The 17,590-nt window shown below is 34.3% G+C and overlaps 1 protein-coding gene across 1 annotated transcript in view; it reads left to right on the top strand.

Annotated features, from left to right (window-relative positions):
• LRP1B (LDL receptor related protein 1B) overlaps positions 1-17,590 on the top strand; it is a 1,450,575-nt gene that overhangs the window by 1,254,267 nt on the left and 178,718 nt on the right. Inside the window, exons 63-66 of the mRNA XM_057306380.1 lie at positions 4,739-4,832; positions 7,893-8,009; positions 8,136-8,255; positions 9,708-9,827. Of these exons, the coding sequence (XP_057162363.1) occupies positions 4,739-4,832; positions 7,893-8,009; positions 8,136-8,255; positions 9,708-9,827 (451 nt within the window). The remainder of the gene's footprint in view (positions 1-4,738; positions 4,833-7,892; positions 8,010-8,135; positions 8,256-9,707; positions 9,828-17,590) is intronic.

Genomic DNA, 17,590 nt, shown 5'->3' with positions numbered 1-17,590 from the left:
ATTATCTTTAGAGAACTAGAAATTTAAGTCACTATGAGAGGCCAGAAAAGCAACCTAATTATTCCTAGAGAAAAAATTTAAGGGAGAAATTTCAGGTTCTTAAAATTTTCTAAATATAATTCCTGTTAGTACTGTTTAGTTTAGACAAATTTCCAGTTTAAACTCGAGGTTATTCTGAAATAACCTCGGTCCCTTGCAGGGGGGTGTAGGGGGTGGGGTCCAAGAGTCCCTCTGTTGGTGCCTAACACTGTGGCCTTAGGTGACTTAGTAGAAGTGATGATGCCTGCCTAAGCCACATACAGTGTGGAGAGCCTCACTAGACAACCAGAAATAGAGCAAAGCCAAAGACTGCTTGACACGCAGATGAACATCTCAAAACATCAGCCCTCCTGTAATCATAAAGGGAATAAAACATTTCAAATTATTATATAAGAAAACCTATAATTATGTTTATTCAATGCCAAAAAAAAATCAGATCAATTAAATGAATACGTAAATCAACCCAGAAAAGTATTATTCATATAATTATACTGTCTCCCAATTTGGTATCATTGATGATATGATTAAAATATATATAACTTTTAAATACCCCAAGAGTGTTTTTACATGTTTTTTTTTTTAATTTAAAAAATTCAACAATAGCAAGACAGAACACTAACAATAACAGCACAAATTGTGGATCAGATATCTTTGTTGTCAGCAATACTTCCTGAAAAAAAGTGTTCTCACTTCCTTTGTTTCATTTTTATGAAAAAGTTAATGAAGAACAGTTAATGCAATCCATTAGTGGTTATCCCAGTAAGGCTTAGGGTTTATGCAGCCATTTACTGCTGATTTTTTTTTCCTGATGTAGTGAGAGAAAAAAACCTATCTACTCTACGCTTCTTGGAGAAAAGTCAGTTCGTAGAAACACAATTTTCAGTGAGGTTTGAAATTGAAATGAAGCAAATAATCCAAGTATTTCAGAATCATACCATTTAGCATTCTGATAAAAATGTTACATTTTAAATTTATCTTACTACAGGATTTTTTATTTTTTAACATCTTATGAGTGCAACCAAAGATATATCCCCTGAATAGCATTGATTTTTAGAAAAATAACATAGGAAAATCACGCCAGTAAGAATTCTACTAGAATTGAAAATGAACATGAATATCTGGTAAAAATCAAGATTAAATCCAATTATTATAGCACTTACTACTTCAAATATTAAATTTAAATCATTTTTATTTTCCAATAAAAAGTAAATTTAAAAATAGCCTTACATAGTTTTTAAATGGAGACTTTTTCTATCGCAAGTAAACCTCACTTGTGTATGCAGGATTTTCATTTTACATTTGTATCCGTTTTAATAGACATGTATTTAGTAGTTTCTTTATAGCTTCTTCTTGTGGGTAATAATTGCAGTTTGCAATTTATTTTATGAAGATATTAGTCTTGGAGAACATTTACCATGAAGAATGCTTTATATTTATCATTTATCTTTTTTAAGTTACTGTATTTAAGTATGAAAAAAATGAAGCCCAGACACAAAATAGAAGAAATTTTCCTTTGAGAGTATTGAATAAAATATTGATTAGCATAAAAAGTAACATAATAAGTATATTTTACCCTGGCCTTCTCTTAGCTCAAAACCTTTTTATGTTCTTATTAAAAATGAAATGGCAAGCACAATCGTCATGTCATATATAATTCCAACAGTTGGTGTTTATTTAAATCAGGCATATGTAGTGAGTTTTAAAATATGCATTTTAGATATTTTTCAAATCTTGATTGGGAAGGCTTTGAATATACTCAGGAGACATGAAATCCTCTTGCTAATGTACTTTGATATACTGTAATGACTAGAAATGTTTAATGTTCAGGGCAATTGCTTTCAGAGTTAGCCTTATATCCCCAGACAGTCACTATCTATAAAGGTAATATTTTTCCTGTGGTAATTTATAAAAACCACCACAGATGACATGACCACAGGCTAAGCAAGTAGGGGAAAATCAGAGGACCAGTCAGATCTTCCCTTGGATTCACAGTGCTGTATTCCCTCCCATATTAATGCTGGGGGGAGGGGGGGAACCTCGCACTGTTATTTAGAAAATAATGTAGATCTGCCTTGAATCAACTTCATGGTATCCAGAGAGATTCAGCAAAAGCTAGCATCAAATTTTCTCTTACTTAAAGAAAGTAAGAGTACTTTAAATGAACAAATCTTTAGCTTGGTAATCCATTTCATTAGACAAAATTGAACCTAGACTGTATTTTTCTATGTTACCGATCTGTCTGGCATATAGAATGTCAAGTAAATGTCACCTTGCTTTCAGGTCCTCACATGGGAATTACAACAGAAACGGTTCAAAAAGAAAACTAATGAATTTTAGAAAATTATCAAACATTTTCAATTCCAGATGAATTTTGTGATATATGCTTTTCACTGAATTTCTGTTGAAATAAAGAAGAAAACAATGTGATAGTGCTAGAAGAAACTTACTAAACTTTATTGCTTGGTTTTAATATTTTAAAGTAAATTTTTAATGGCAACTATTTTAGATGTATATACTCTCTATGTGTAAAGTGTGATTTTCTTTAGTTTCTTTTATTTTATAGAGAATAAGCTTAAAACTGAAAAGGGTTGGTTTGTGGTCTGGGATCAACTAAGGAGTAAATGTACTGAGTTTTCTTGGTCTTTGTACATTTGGCCAATAGTGAAGTTTAGTAGGAACAATAATTCTGTGCTCTGTTTCAGGAGAAGAATTTGAATTCAGATCACCTTTCTTATAAAAAATCCAGTAATAACCTTCTGAAATATTTTTCTAGCAACATGTTACATGTGTACTAAATAGCTTATAGGTAAATACTACGATATAACATGTTCAACTAGTTTCTCTGTTACTAATCTTCCATTTGATGGTTTATTTCAAAAGAAAGGAGTTAAAAAACTTCTTACTTCTGTAATAAATAGAATTTCTTTTCTTACGATTTTTAACTATTTTAAATGGAAAGGATGATAGAACAAATAAAACACATTAATAGGGGAGTCTGGGTGGCTCAGTTGGTTTAACTTCCAACTCTTGGTTTAGGCTCAGGTCATGATCTCAGCATCTTGGGATCAAGCCCCACTCAGTGGGGAGTCTGGTTCTCTGCTCTCTCCCTCTTCCTCTACCCCTCCCCCCACTTGTGCTCAGGCTCTCTTTCTAAAATAAATAAATAAATCTTTGAAAATAAAACCACTAATAAATATGTGAGTGAATAGGGTTTTTTTTTTATAATCTTAAGAATAAGTTTTATTACAGTGGTTTTCTTAAGTGTTTTATTTAAAAATATATATTATTCAAAAAAATATTCAGCAAAAAAAATCTGTTGCAGCCTTATTTTTTTACCACGTTTTGATATGCAAATGTTCATTTTAAATTAGAGGTACCTATTACTTGCTAGGTTCTTTGCCAGGCATTGTAGGGGAGGATGTAGCATAGGGTGGTAAGTCACTGACCGAGATAGTCTTAACACTCCTCAGCTTGACTAAACTTTAGACAGTTTCTTCCTGACTGTAGGTCCCTGAGTCCCTTTTCTTAGAGAATTTACTTTAGAAAACTTGCGATTGCGAATTATTTCTCCGCCCCTTTGAGATGTAAATTTTCTCCCAGCTTCTTGCCAGTTTTATAGCCTAGGAATGTCTTCCTCAAGGACTGGGAACCATCCCCTAGAGATTTAATCATCAAGAAAGATGATCCATGCCTGTCTCAGTCTCTATGGGATGGTAGGAGCCCAGCTTTGATAAGTATCACCTAGCAAATACAGACAGCCCAATCATGTTGACCAACATCCTCCATACTTTTCCATTAGTTTACCCCTGAGCTTAAACCCACCCCCTTCCTTTTTTTTCAGTGGAGTTCAGTTCGTTCTCTCTCTCCTATTGCAATGGTTTTAAATAGTCTTCTTTGCCTGTTTAACTATCTACTGCAATTTTTGTACCCGTTTTCTAGTTACGACAATTTATCTTCTTTATCCTCAAAGATCATGTATATTTATTAGGAATTCTGAAAACTGAAAATAACTGTACCAGTTTTAACTGCTTTAAAGAAATATTCTTAAAATTTATTTGGACAGATATTCATTGTGGCTAAAGGCAGTATGTTCAGAAAGTTCCATGGAATAATAGCATAACAGTGCCTGAAAGGATCATCCAGATTATCTTTAGCTCCTCATTTGGTGGCTAAGGAATAGAGACAGAGAGACGTTAATCAAATTGTCTGAGATTCCTAAGAAAATGCAATTCAATTAACTTAATTCAACTTAACTAAATTAATTCAACTTTTCAATTAATCCAGGATAACTTTTCCTGATATTTCTGGTGATTTTTAGTCCTTTTCAGCATTTGGCAAGCTTTCTGTAAAGGCTCAGATAATAAATATTTTAAATTTGCTGGCCACATGGTCTCAGTAGCAACTACATAGCTCTGTTGTTGTGGCACAAGAGCAGCCATAGATCATATGTAAATGGATAGGCTTGTCTGTGCTTCAGAATCCCAGGAGGTTTTCCCGAACAATGTGCTTTCCTGGCAGATCATTTTGCTGCTTGTTGTGCATTTATTCCCCACTGTGGAATGCTCTAAGACCACTATAGCTCACATCTGCAGCAAAAGAGTAGGCTAGGCTGCTCTGCCCTGGTGAGTTTTTTAATATCCATTTTATATTGGGGTAGGGTTCTTCAACCGTTTTTTCTATCTTTTTTTTCTTTTTCAAGTTTCGGTGCAAAACTGATAAATGTATTCCATTCTGGTGGAAATGTGACACTGTGGATGACTGTGGCGATGGATCTGATGAGCCTGATGACTGTCGTGAGTACATTGGTGAATGTGGGAATTTAGAATTTAGAGCTCCTTAAATCCCAGACCTTGAAAACTGAAGTGAGACCTTAAGTATTATCTTCTGATACTTTTACAAAATCTTTAAAAATACAACAAAAATTGTTACATTGTCTTGAGTATGTCTCTTTAACTATTACATTTAGAATGACATCATCAGCAATTTGTGTTAGCGTTTGTTTTAAATTTTCTTACTTGCAGAAAAATTACACTTCTCATGTAATAGGGACATGTATAAGTAACATTCAGCATGATTTTGACTGGATATATCACCAAATTAGAAGGAAAAATGGGCAAGTTTGCAGAATGCCAATCAATAACTAAAATCTTACCTTTAAAGGATTAATCTTTGTCAGTATTAAAATGCTGAACATTCCTTAAAAGTGAGATTTTTCCGATATAAATCATTCGTTTGTTCTACTAATCATTTAGTATGCTCTTAGGTATAGCCTTAAAATAACTACCAATTATACTTTGACTCAAACTGTGATTGGCATGGTTAGGTGCCAGATACATACATACACAGAGATATGTATATAATATACATGTATATATGTACGTATATGGCATATGTATATGTACGTATATGTGTATATACATTTAGCTATCCTTGGTAACCTTGGTTGTAATGAACAATCAGTAAACTTATTCTTGATAGTCTTTTATAGTTCACTCCACGGGTCACTCCAATACTGTCCTGTCAAGTTGAAGATGCTTATAGTCAATCATGATAATTTCCTCAAATCTCAGTGGATAGTTGCCATGATTGGCCTTGACAATTGAGTTCAAAATCCTTAGGCTTGCACTAAAGAAAAACTAAGTAAAAGCTAGTTACTTTCTGCTGTAGAACTTTCTACCACATAATTACAAAACTGTTCTAAACTTAGGGTCTCTAGATAGTTACTTAGATGAGATATATTCCATCTCTCTGGTCACTACCAAGTGTATAAAACATTTGAAGTTGTTTCACATAGTTTATTTATATCTTTGAAAGCAGGTAATAATATATTCAAGGAAAAAGGAAAAAAGTTACACAAGTCATTGTTTTTCTAATATTCTTTTTATGTTTTTGAAAGGTCCATTGGTCTTTGATTTTTTTAGTATAGTTTTTGCTTTCACTGTGATAGACAATGTATATAAGTAGTTTCTGTATGAAGTAAGTATACTATTATACCTGAATTATATTTGAATTAAAAGGACTATCAAAGGAACAAGAAATTGTATTGGTGACCAACTGAGATTTACTCATTAAAAGAAAGTTCCTCTTTTCCCTGCAATAAAGTAAACTTTCAACAATATAATAAATAACATAAATACAACTTACTGTGTAATTTATAGAAATAAGGAAGAATGAATGTGTTAAATGAATCCTCACATTAAGATGACTTCTCCTGCCCAGATTCATTAAAGTGTTCTCTGAGGAAATACCACCATACTGACTACTGACAGTCAGTGGCTCCCAATTCTTTCCCTTCTAAACTATCTGCAGCTCCTGAGCTCTAACTTTAATCTTGACTGGAGTATCGTGCTGTAACCATACTGATATAAAAAGTTAACCAAAGATTTTCATATTTACACACTTTCAAACTATATGATGAACAAATATAACCTTAATGTCTTTTAAGGGGAAGCAAAGAGACATCTGGTATCTAAGAGTCTCTGTATCATCCTTATCCTGGTTAAATACCAATACTACATGTTTGTATTGGTGACATTATCTCTGTGATCTTTTCAACCGGTTAACAGCACTGAACATCTGTAAGCAAGAAGCTTTATTTTGAGAGTTGTGGTGAGGTGGAAAGTGATATACATGAGTCTGTAGAGTGTTTAGAATTCATTTTTGTGTGGCTGCATCATCAAAATTTGCAGGGACTAAGTTACTGACCATCCTTATAATTTCATCTAAAAAGGCGGGAAAGCTTAAACCCAGTTTCACATACTTGCATACTTCAATAATGTTATTTAAACAAATGTGGTTAAGAGTGACGCATCATGAATTCTCTGGCATCCTGCTTTAATTGCATTTTCTATGATGCTCTAGTGCACCAAGGATGGTTCTAGAGATCTATTTAGAGGTCAGATAGGCTTCCCATGTAGTTTCCAGGCATTGAAACGCCTCTGATAGTTAGAACTCCTCTTATGGGAAGGTTGTTTTGGTAGCAAAGGAGCATTCAAGAAAATCATGTATGAAGCAAAATGAAATAGAGGAAATGCACACAGTTAAAATGTGAGAAATTAAGTATTACACAGTTTCAACACTTAGTGTGGTTAACTAACAAATGTTATAGATTGAAGTTAAATGACTTTCAACATTTTAGAACTCACTTCTATGGAAGTCGAGCATATATTGAGTTATTTTTTTAATGTTAAGGAAATTTTTACTTAATATTGTAAATATAAAATCAATTTCCCAAAGAAAGTTTAACATATCACTTATTAATATTTGGTTGGCTTCACTGAACTACATACATTAGGATCATTAGTCAAAAAGTGTTTTATTACAAGCAACATAGTTTATGAGAAGACTCAGAGTCAGATCTAGGTCTAATTTCCATATCTGGCACTTGAAACTTGAACATTCTTGGGTGAGTTATTAATATCCATGAGACCTAGTTTCCTCATTTATAAAATGGTCATGGTGATATTGAGGTGAGAAGGTTATGATGTGATTCAGTTAGTAGCTCTATGTGAAAGGGTCTCACCCAGTGTCTGATAGAGAGCAGATATTCAACAGATCCTACTTTATTATGATGATTATTGTTATTATTTCATACATCAAAAATATGGCAAAAAATGCATTATCATCTGGGATTTCTTACTGTTAATTTGTGAAATGTAATCTGAATTGCTCATAACCTGGTTGTACTGTCCATCTGAACCCAGTAGCTCTCTACGTATAAGTCATTCACGTTGTACTCTAGGATACGTTTAATATAATGAAATAATAAATATCTATAATGTTAAAAAAGCTCTATTTAAGAGGTCATAAGCGAAGCTTGGCATTCGATGATACCAGTGTGTTTTCTCCCCTAGCTGAATTTAAATGTCAGCCAGGCAGGTTTCAGTGTGGCACTGGGCTCTGTGCTCTGCCTGCTTTCATCTGTGATGGAGAGAATGACTGTGGAGACAATTCTGATGAACTCAACTGTGGTAGGTGATTAAATTCTTAACCGAGGAACATAAATCTCATTCTTACCTGATTTTATCTGCACCAATTTAAATGCAGACACAGTTTTCAGCACCGATTTTGTTGTCGTTCTTCTTTCTTTCTTTTAGACACCCATGTCTGCCTGTCAGGTCAGTTCAAGTGTACAAAGAACCAAAAATGTATCCCGGTAAACCTCAGATGTAATGGACAAGATGACTGTGGGGATGAGGAAGATGAAAGGGACTGTCGTAAGTTGCCTCAGAATGTTCCATCTTGTCTTACTTCTGAGTCTCAACTGACATTGGTCTAAAATTTTTTAGTGTAGAAAAACGTAACAGCAATTATGGACATATACTTCCAAATTGGTACCTCTAGGGATGGGTTACTTAAGAAGCTCCCTATAAAGGATATAGAGAAAATTAAAACATGGGTGGTCTCTAATTACATACCTACCTGAAGATTATGGCAAACATGAAAGAAACAACATGCACTCATTCACATCATCCTTAAGAGAAGCAGCAAAGCCAACGTTACAGGTGACTATGGTGGTTTATTCATAAACTGTTTTTTTTTTGCCCACATTAAGCAGCTACAGATAATTTTCTTCTATTGATTAATTAGTTACTTGAAATCAACTCCATTAACTAGAGATTGCTTTTCCCCCCATAAAATGCATGTCGAATGTATGATGAGAAGATCTGAGCAAAATAACTTAACAAAATTATTTGTTGAAAACTGTAAATAACACTCTAATGTATCTTTGCAAGCTACTTCAAAGAACAACAGTAAAATAGCTTCTGCTCTTTTCACTTCTTATTTCCATCCCCCACCAAAAATCAAACTAGATTAAATGAAGGCAAAAGGCAAAAGGCAAAACAGTTTCCATCATATACATATATGCACATAGGCAGACAGGCAAGCGCGTGCGCGCGCGCACAAACACACACACACACACACACACACACACACACACAAACACACAGAATCTGAACAACAAAGTACCTGTCAAGTTGCAGGGTTTCAACAGAACTGCTGTCAACATTTCTGTCTTGCTGAAGTTTTATTTTATTCCCCTAAAACTTTTATCAGTAAATAATGTGCAGTCACCCAGCAATTTGATTAAGATGGTGCATTCAGAATAAAGTCAGTACCAGTTCTTTATGGTTAGTCATTCTGGGAGCTGATCCATTAAGCTGACTAGGATTTGTGATGCAGTTTACAGTCTAAGTCAGATGTTCACCCCTTTCCTCAACAACTCAACACAACTAGAAATTTTGAGAAGTTTGATGCTTTTTATTTCTTTATGAATATCTTCTGATTTTAGTCTTTTTCTATTTATAGAAATGCATATGTATAAATTCTTACATTTATTTGGTAAAATTATCCTGAAAGATTCTGAATTCTTTATTTTTTAAAATTAATGTCAAAATATAGCTAATTAAGATGAGCTTGTTTTGAGAACTCTGATTTTTATCAAATGTATCATTGTAGGCATATGTTTTATTTATTTCTACCGAAAAGGATATTTGGAATATATCATAGATAATGAAAGTTAGAACCCTTCACCTTCAGAGCCTTATTAATTAAAAGATAATACATTTCCAGTTGACTATCTTAAGCATTTGTTTGTCTAATTGTTTTTTAGATAAAATGTCTGTTCTTGTTCAAAGCTACATTTTAATAGATGTTTTCCTCTTAAGCCGAAAACAGCTGTTCTCCAGACTATTTCCAGTGTAAAACTACTAAACATTGCATTTCCAAGCTGTGGGTTTGTGATGAGGATCCAGACTGTGCAGACGCATCAGATGAGGCCAACTGTGGTGAGTGATTTTTGACCCTGGATCGTACCTATTGCGTTTGTGTCATCACCTGACATAGTCACAGTGAAAGGAATTTGAACACAATTCTGATGAATCTAAGGTCTCACATGAGGAAGTTTTGTCTCTGCATTCACAGAGTCGTAGCAACCTCAGATTAGCTATTTTATAAAAAAAAAAAAAAAAACAACTCAGGTCAGCTATTTTTTATCCATAGAAGGGTAAGGCAGGAGAGTAATGTCACTGAAAATGACTCAAAATTATTTCTAAAAAGATGGATCTAAAAGGTAGGCTAACCTGTCACCTTCTTGTATTAGAGTGTGCACATGGTAATAGTATTTAATGAATAGAAACAATGAGACATTATCTTTGTATTGTTCCAAACTTTATTTATTTTTTTTTTGCTTAAATACGTATGATTTTCCATTCATTCAATGACTACTGGTTATTCTTAAACATGGTGAAAGGAAGGGAAAAGATAATAAAAGTATCTGTTCTGTTTTAATAGATGACAATGATCACCTAAGTTAGCATTTGTTTCTGAAACATTTATCTTTTCACTTAAAATCAATACTTTTATTTACAGGAATTATTCCTTAATAAACATTGCAGAAAAGTAGAATATATTAGTTTTGTTTAATGCATTTCATTCTATCTTGAAAACGTCAACAGGAAGAAATGAAGAGTAGTTGTCACGTGTAATTCACTTTATCAACATTTATTAAGCACTAATAGGGGAAATTTTGTAGGTGAATACACCAAACTTGGCATTGTTAGGGAAGAAAAATATTTAATCTAGTAATTGATTAAGAAAAGCAAAGTTTGGGGTGCTTGGGTGGCTCAGTCAGGTAAGTGTCCAACTCTTGATTTCGGCTCAGGTCATCATCTCGGGGTTGTGAGATGGAGCGCCATGTCAGGCTCCGCACTGGGCATGGAGCCTGCTTGGAATTCTCTCTCCACTACTCCCTCAGCCCCTCCCCCACCATCTAAAAAAAAAGAAAGAAAGAAAGATAAAGTTTATTCAAACTGAATATAGGACTTCCAGGTTTCATAGACAAAATTGTGTTAAATGCATATGCTATATTCCACATTGCTCTTAGTTAATTCTTCTGAGAAAAAAGGAAATAATGGAAAACCTTTATGTTCTCTAAAATTCCATTTATACTGAACAACATTCATGAGCTATATGTGTAATAATTGACATTCATATGTCTTTAAGTGTTTTTCCTAGTACTGTCTTCCATATGGCTATGTCTTCAGAACATGCCAGCAAAACAGCTTATCACAGCATCATGAAACCCCATTCACCATTTTGTAAAATTGGTACTATAATCAATTCACAAAGCCTCAAAGTACAGTCATCACTGATTTGTTTGTAACAATTATTAAGAACTTTTGTAGACTAGTTTATATTACTGGCAAGTTTGCTCTGTTGTTTACCAAAGCAAAAATGGAGTAATGACTTATGTTAGCTATGTGAATATTTTTTCTGGACTATCTATAATTTGTTCTTTACTTTGATGTGATTTAACTGTTGTGGTAGATTATATTATTCAAACTGATCATTATCAATAATTATAGTAACAATAATTCCTAATACTTATTTGGTATTTGCCATATGGCCCAGAAAGTGTGTTAAAGGCTTTATATTCATTATCTCATGTAATCTCTTTACTATCCTTATTTTATTAATGAGGTAAAAGAGTTCCAAGGAGGTTATACAGCTTGCCCAAACTTTCATGGCTAGCAGGTGGTAGAACTGGGACTTGAATCCAGGGTTATTTCACACTAAAGGATCTACTCTGTGAACATAGTGCAAAGCCACCTCATTCTTGGGGAAAAAAAAAAGATTTTATTTATTTATTTGAGAGAAGGAGAGAGACAGCATTCACATGTGCACACTCACATGCACCAATGAGGGGATTTTGGGGGAGGCTAAGAGCAGAGGGGTGGGAGAGCGACAAACAGACTCTGTGCCCAGTGCAGAGCCCCATGCGGGGCTAAATCCCAGAACCCCAAGATCATGACCCTAGCTGAAACCATGAGTCAGACACTTAACTGATCGAGCCACCCAAGGTGCCCCTAAAGCCACCTCATTCTTTATGTGTAAAGAGAAAAATATTTAAATGTTTGCTGTTATAAAGTTATATAGAATTCTCCCAGCCACAGTCACTGTTGTTAAGTTCCTGACCAGTATACAAACACATACATACATACATACATACATACATACATACATACATACATACAGTAAGAGGGAGAGAAGAGGCAGGAAGGTTGCATCTGATTTGCCTTAGACCCACTATAAAATTGTATTGTGAGCAGGCACTAATTTAATTTTCAAAAAACTTTGTTTGAGATTTTATTTATGTATTTATTTGTGTTTATTTATTTATTTACTTATCTAGAGTGAGAGAGAGAGAGCACCAGTGGGGAGGGGGAAGGCAGAGGGAGAGGGAGGATCCCAAGCAGACTCTGCATGAAGCCTAATCCATCGGCACTAAACACGGAGCCTTATCCGGGCTCTGTCCTCTGGCCCTCAGATCATGACCTAAGGCAAAATCCAGAGTCAAACACTTAACGGAATGAGTCATTCAGGCGCCCCAATTAAAAACAAAAACAAAAACAAAAACAAAAACAAAAACCAAAAAAACTTCTACATTACTCTTTAGTGTAGCAATTCTCAATATTTATTCTTGATGGGCTAAAAATCTACCCCAGTCCCCTTTCTTCTGTCTTCAATAATGTAGAAGTGCTTTGTGTTTTTACTAAGTCTGTTAACACCTTTGTGGGATAGTTCACCTTTTGATACTTCCATTGAGGGGGAAAAAACAAAAAAAAACCAAACACTTCTTAAAGATTAACCCTGTCAAACTAAGGCCTTATTATTTGAATCTGAGTTATACGTGTCTTCGTGGGAACAGACCTTGCCTAGAATAGGAGGTAAATTTCACTATTTCTCATGTTGAGTGTCCTCTGGGCCTTGCAAAATGTAGATTTGCAGAAACTGCTATTGAGTGACGCCCTATTCTCTACTACACAACGTCAGTATGCAACTCATTTTCACTGTAGTTGCCATATACTTCAATACTTCTGTACTTTCTTAGTCCACCGCTAAATTTAGGGGCAGATTTGTTGTACTCTTGGAATTCACTTACTCTTACATCTTATTTCTCAGCAGCAATTTTTCTACAATTTTAGATCTAACTGGCTTCTGTCAATTCTAAAGATCTAAAATTGTAATTTGTTCTACCTTGACATATCCTAAATGAAACATTTTTTTTTTCTTTTTGCTTTAAATTGTATAAATAATACCAGTGTAGGGAACAGGGGTCACTGAAACACTATGGAAAAACCCAACAAAATAGAGCACAATAACTTGCAAACAAACAAAATAACATGTAGTACAGGGGATTAAAATACACTTTAATGTGTAAATATTTTTTAAAATTATTTAATTATTATATCTACCGGAATACCATGTTTATTGAATTCTGTCCAGTGTAATTCTTGAGTTCTTGCAGTTCTTGCAGATTAAACAACTAACATTAAATATGTGTAAAAAAATTATGTTAATCTAGAATTTAAGGAGGCCTCAAAACCACTTTGAATAGATGTAAATTAAATATATTTTAGGACTCTTTCTCCAATAGTTTAGTTCTGGTGAGAGTGGATACAAATTTTAAAATTAAATTACATATTTTCCCATCCTATTACACATTTTTGAGATGGCTAAATTTATGAGTCTGTAAAAACTGCATTTGGCACATTTGGATTTAAATTCATAAATATTTTAAAAACATCTTTTAGCTCTATTTCTGTGCAAGTAAAGATTTAAATCTATGCTATACTCATATAGTTATGGCAAGATAGGTTCAACTTTGTTTTGTGAGTTGTTAATAGTTGTTATAAAATTACTTCTTTTTGCTTGAAGGTGTTTACTCTTTCTTTACTATATGCCCAGAGGAAAATAAGCTTTATAAAATGTAGATCTATACTGTTTATTAAATTATAGGTGTTGACTCTTCTCGGAAGGCTATCCCACTACTTATTACAGTGTTGGACAAAAACCAGATTTGAACTCCTGATCACTATATATGCAATACCTCAATTGTAGTAGCTCCAGGATTTTCACTCCAGATTTCAATTTCAAACTTTCTTCACCTTCTGCCTGCCATTTTTCTATTTTAAGAAGGAAATACAGATTTGGGATATGACAAATCTGTACTAGATTCTTGCTTCTACTTTGTAATCAGAATTGAAACGTTTCTATAATTTGATTCTAATAAGATGATATCAGAATCCATGTCTTTCCATTACATCCTCTGCCCCCAGTTTATACTTTACATTCTCTGTTCCCTAGATATCTATGTCACAGTCTTTTCAGTCAGTAGTTCTTCCTGGGCTTTCCTGGTCAGCTCCATACTCACATCACAGCTCTTGAGAATCCACTGTTTGTTCTGCTATATTGCTCTTTCCTGTGGCCATGTTTCCTGCTTTCTTCTCTGGCAACCCTCCACCTTATCTAGAATTCTTGGTTCGGCATCATTTGCTGCCTTTGAGCGGTCTTGGTTTATAACCTGCTGCTTGGATAATTATCTCAAAATAGGGTGCTAGCTACGATCACACCAGCTAGAGCTTGAGACGAGCTTGAGTTTACTACAGTAGCTTTCTACTTTCTGCAGCCTGGTTTTCCAACATGATACTGAACACGTTCAAACTAAAAGAAGTGATCAAGGTGTGCTTTTATTTTCCCCTAAATCTCTGATGAAGAAATTTGAATTGGTCTACCTAATCTATAAGAATATAAGAAACAGATGTTTTAGAGTTAAAGCACGTGCATATATAACTATAAAATTCTCCCATCATACCGACTTGTACAGGAAGTTATACAGTAAGCAATGTACCATTTTTAATAGATTTTAACATTTGGCCTAAGGTATCTCTTTTAAAACATTCAGACCCCTACAATAACATATAAAGCCCACCTCTATCCTTTCCCCTCCCCTTCTTCTGAAGTGGTTGTGTATCATTCACATGTTTTTTTTTTACTTGTACTGTATTTGTATATATTAATTAATATATGCATAATAGTTAATAGTGTCTTAAAAGTTTACATAAATATTATTGTCTTTTTAATATTAAATTGAAGCTTGACATTTTCTAGTATTCTAGTGTATTAATGTGAATAACACATTTTCATACTGAAGGTTATTTTTACATGTTACAATTATTACATATTCATTGGCAAATAAAGCACAAAACATTTCATCCAATCTGAGCTATAGACACCATGAAGTCTCAGTTCCCATCTCAGGTGCTGTAATTGTCAACTTGCATGAAAGTTTATTTAAAGCTGTTGTGACAATATTCAGAGGCAGGAATCAGTTAACCATACAGTCAATATGAGACTAAATTATACATAGGATGGAGGGCCTGGAATGAGCCTGAACAGAGAAGCTCTGCTATTGATGGCTGTAACGACAGTAGAATAATTCATGATATTTGAAGTTAGTTATTTTCAAAATATTTATTTACTTGCACTTAGAATAGCATTTAGCAAATGTTAGTTCCCTGATTTCAAGAAAATCCATGGGGGAAAGTTCTGTGCTCCTCATATACGCAGGAAAGGATGATGTACTGAATTCTGTATCTTGGAAAACATTTCACTTACGTGCATTAGTTAAGGTATCTGTTCAGTGTTTTTAATCAATGTTTCCTGAATTTAAATATAGGATGCAAATTTGTGTATTGTATTTTTATTGGCAAACAAATTATGTGAACATCCTAAAGCACCTCTTGCCTGCTGTGTGGCTGTCGCTTTGGTGTGGGGGTAGGAGAAGCGGTTTGTTGTTGAGCCAGGTTTTAAATTTTCTAACACGTGGCATCATGGTATCTCAGATACTTAGAATGGTGGGATTATATACCTTTATGTTAGTGGAAAGGCCCTCCTTCCTCTGGGACTGATTGATCTCTGCTGCCCCATTGGTCTGATCTGCACTTCTTACCGCACCCTGTGCTGTGGAGCGCTGGTGGTGCTGCTGAAGTGTGGGCTTGGCTGTGTCCCTCCATGTCTCCATTTCTGGTGAGCCGTAAACTGATCTTAAGTTTCTGCCGTTGCATGAAAGCTCTTGAGCTAAGACACACAGAGACACATGATCCTGAAAATCTACAGATCTTGTGAGGAGCCAGAAATACTGTCTCCTGCTGATCTTTCTAGCTAATACTCACCTCTAATGTCATAGAGTCATCCCTGAGTTTTATTGACTGTGTTATGTACCTGATACTAGATGTTTCTCCTGGAAGCTCGGCATCTTTTTGAGATATGTTTGGGTCATGGTAACAATTATCTTCTCCATAGTCTTGGCCTGTCCCGTATCAATCCGGATACCGCTCCTATGTCTTGAGGATGTATACAGCTGCACTCTCCACTCAACTTATGTTTTTCTTCTCACAATCTCTCAGGATCCAGAAGTGGGCATTTTACTTTCTCTACCTACTTAAAAGAAACTTTTTCTACATCCTGTCTTATGATGGTTGAGGGGGCGCTTGCCTACTCCACTCCTTACCCTGGCAAAACAGCTGTGAGACAATACAATTCATGAGGGAGAGAAATGAAAACCACATTGCTTTACTGTTTGAGAAGGTGTTTTAATCTTACACTAATTTGACCCCAGATTATTTGTAAAATCACACTTAACAACAATCTCCTAGAATCACTGTCTCTCAGAATATATTTTAGACATATTGCCTGGCATGTAAGTGTTACTGGAGTCTCTGTAGTTTATACTCAATCTAATGCTAATACATTTTATTTTATTTTATAATTGTGTAGCTCTGTAGTGCTACTTTAAAAACACATGTGGGCAAATGTCATCACCTTTCTTTTTAAATAGAAGCTTTTAAGAAATGATTCAAATTCTGGTACATTTCTGAACTTTTAAAGTAGTTGCCGTGAAAATAAATGTATTTTTTGAAAAAGTGTGGTAATCTGGAGAGCTTATTTTCTGAGCAAAGAAGCTTCTGTGAATTCAGTAGGATGTATTTTTATACTAGTATTATATTACTACATTTTATGGTAAATTTTTTGATGTATCATATGTTTTGCTCTCATTCTTTTGTTTTGCAAAATTTGGTCTTTTCTCTGTTTTCTGTCAGTGATATTTCTGCTTGAGTATCTCTCTCTCTCTTTATATATATGTGTGTGTGTGTGTGTGTGTGTGTGTATGAGAAAGATAAAGAATGGGAAAAATAGCCTCTTTTGCACAAAATATTTTGGTTCTTACAGAGCCCTCGAAGGAGAGCCTATCTGTATGAACAGGACCAGGAAACGAAGAAATGAAAAACCTGCATGTGCATCCTTTAATAGTCTAAGTGGAACACATTTAGTCTTTTTATAACTTGTGTTCAGTAACTTCCATGCATTGACGGTCTACCAAAGGGGTGTGCAATTATTTGTTGATGTTATTCTGTTTTTTCTTTCTTAATAATAAGAAGAAATTGTGAGATTTAACTTTTGTTCCACAAAACTAAAAAGGAGCCCACACAATGAGTCAGGAGGCATGCCAAATATTCTAGATTGATCTGTAGTAAAAGCCATGAAAGCAAATAGCTTTTTGCCCAGTAAGGTTTATAACTGAGTTTGTAAAGGAAAAAAACTACATATTTGTTTTAATAAGAATTGTGTTGGTGCAGTTGATTTTTTTTTTTTTTTTTGAGGCATTTGAGTCAATAATTTAACATGCTGTGATACTTTGGTTTGAGAA

This window comes from Ursus arctos, unplaced genomic scaffold (assembly GCF_023065955.2).
Source record: "Ursus arctos isolate Adak ecotype North America unplaced genomic scaffold, UrsArc2.0 scaffold_1, whole genome shotgun sequence".
Lineage (NCBI taxonomy): Eukaryota > Metazoa > Chordata > Mammalia > Carnivora > Ursidae > Ursus > Ursus arctos.
This window is presented reverse-complemented; position numbering and strand designations above follow the sequence as displayed.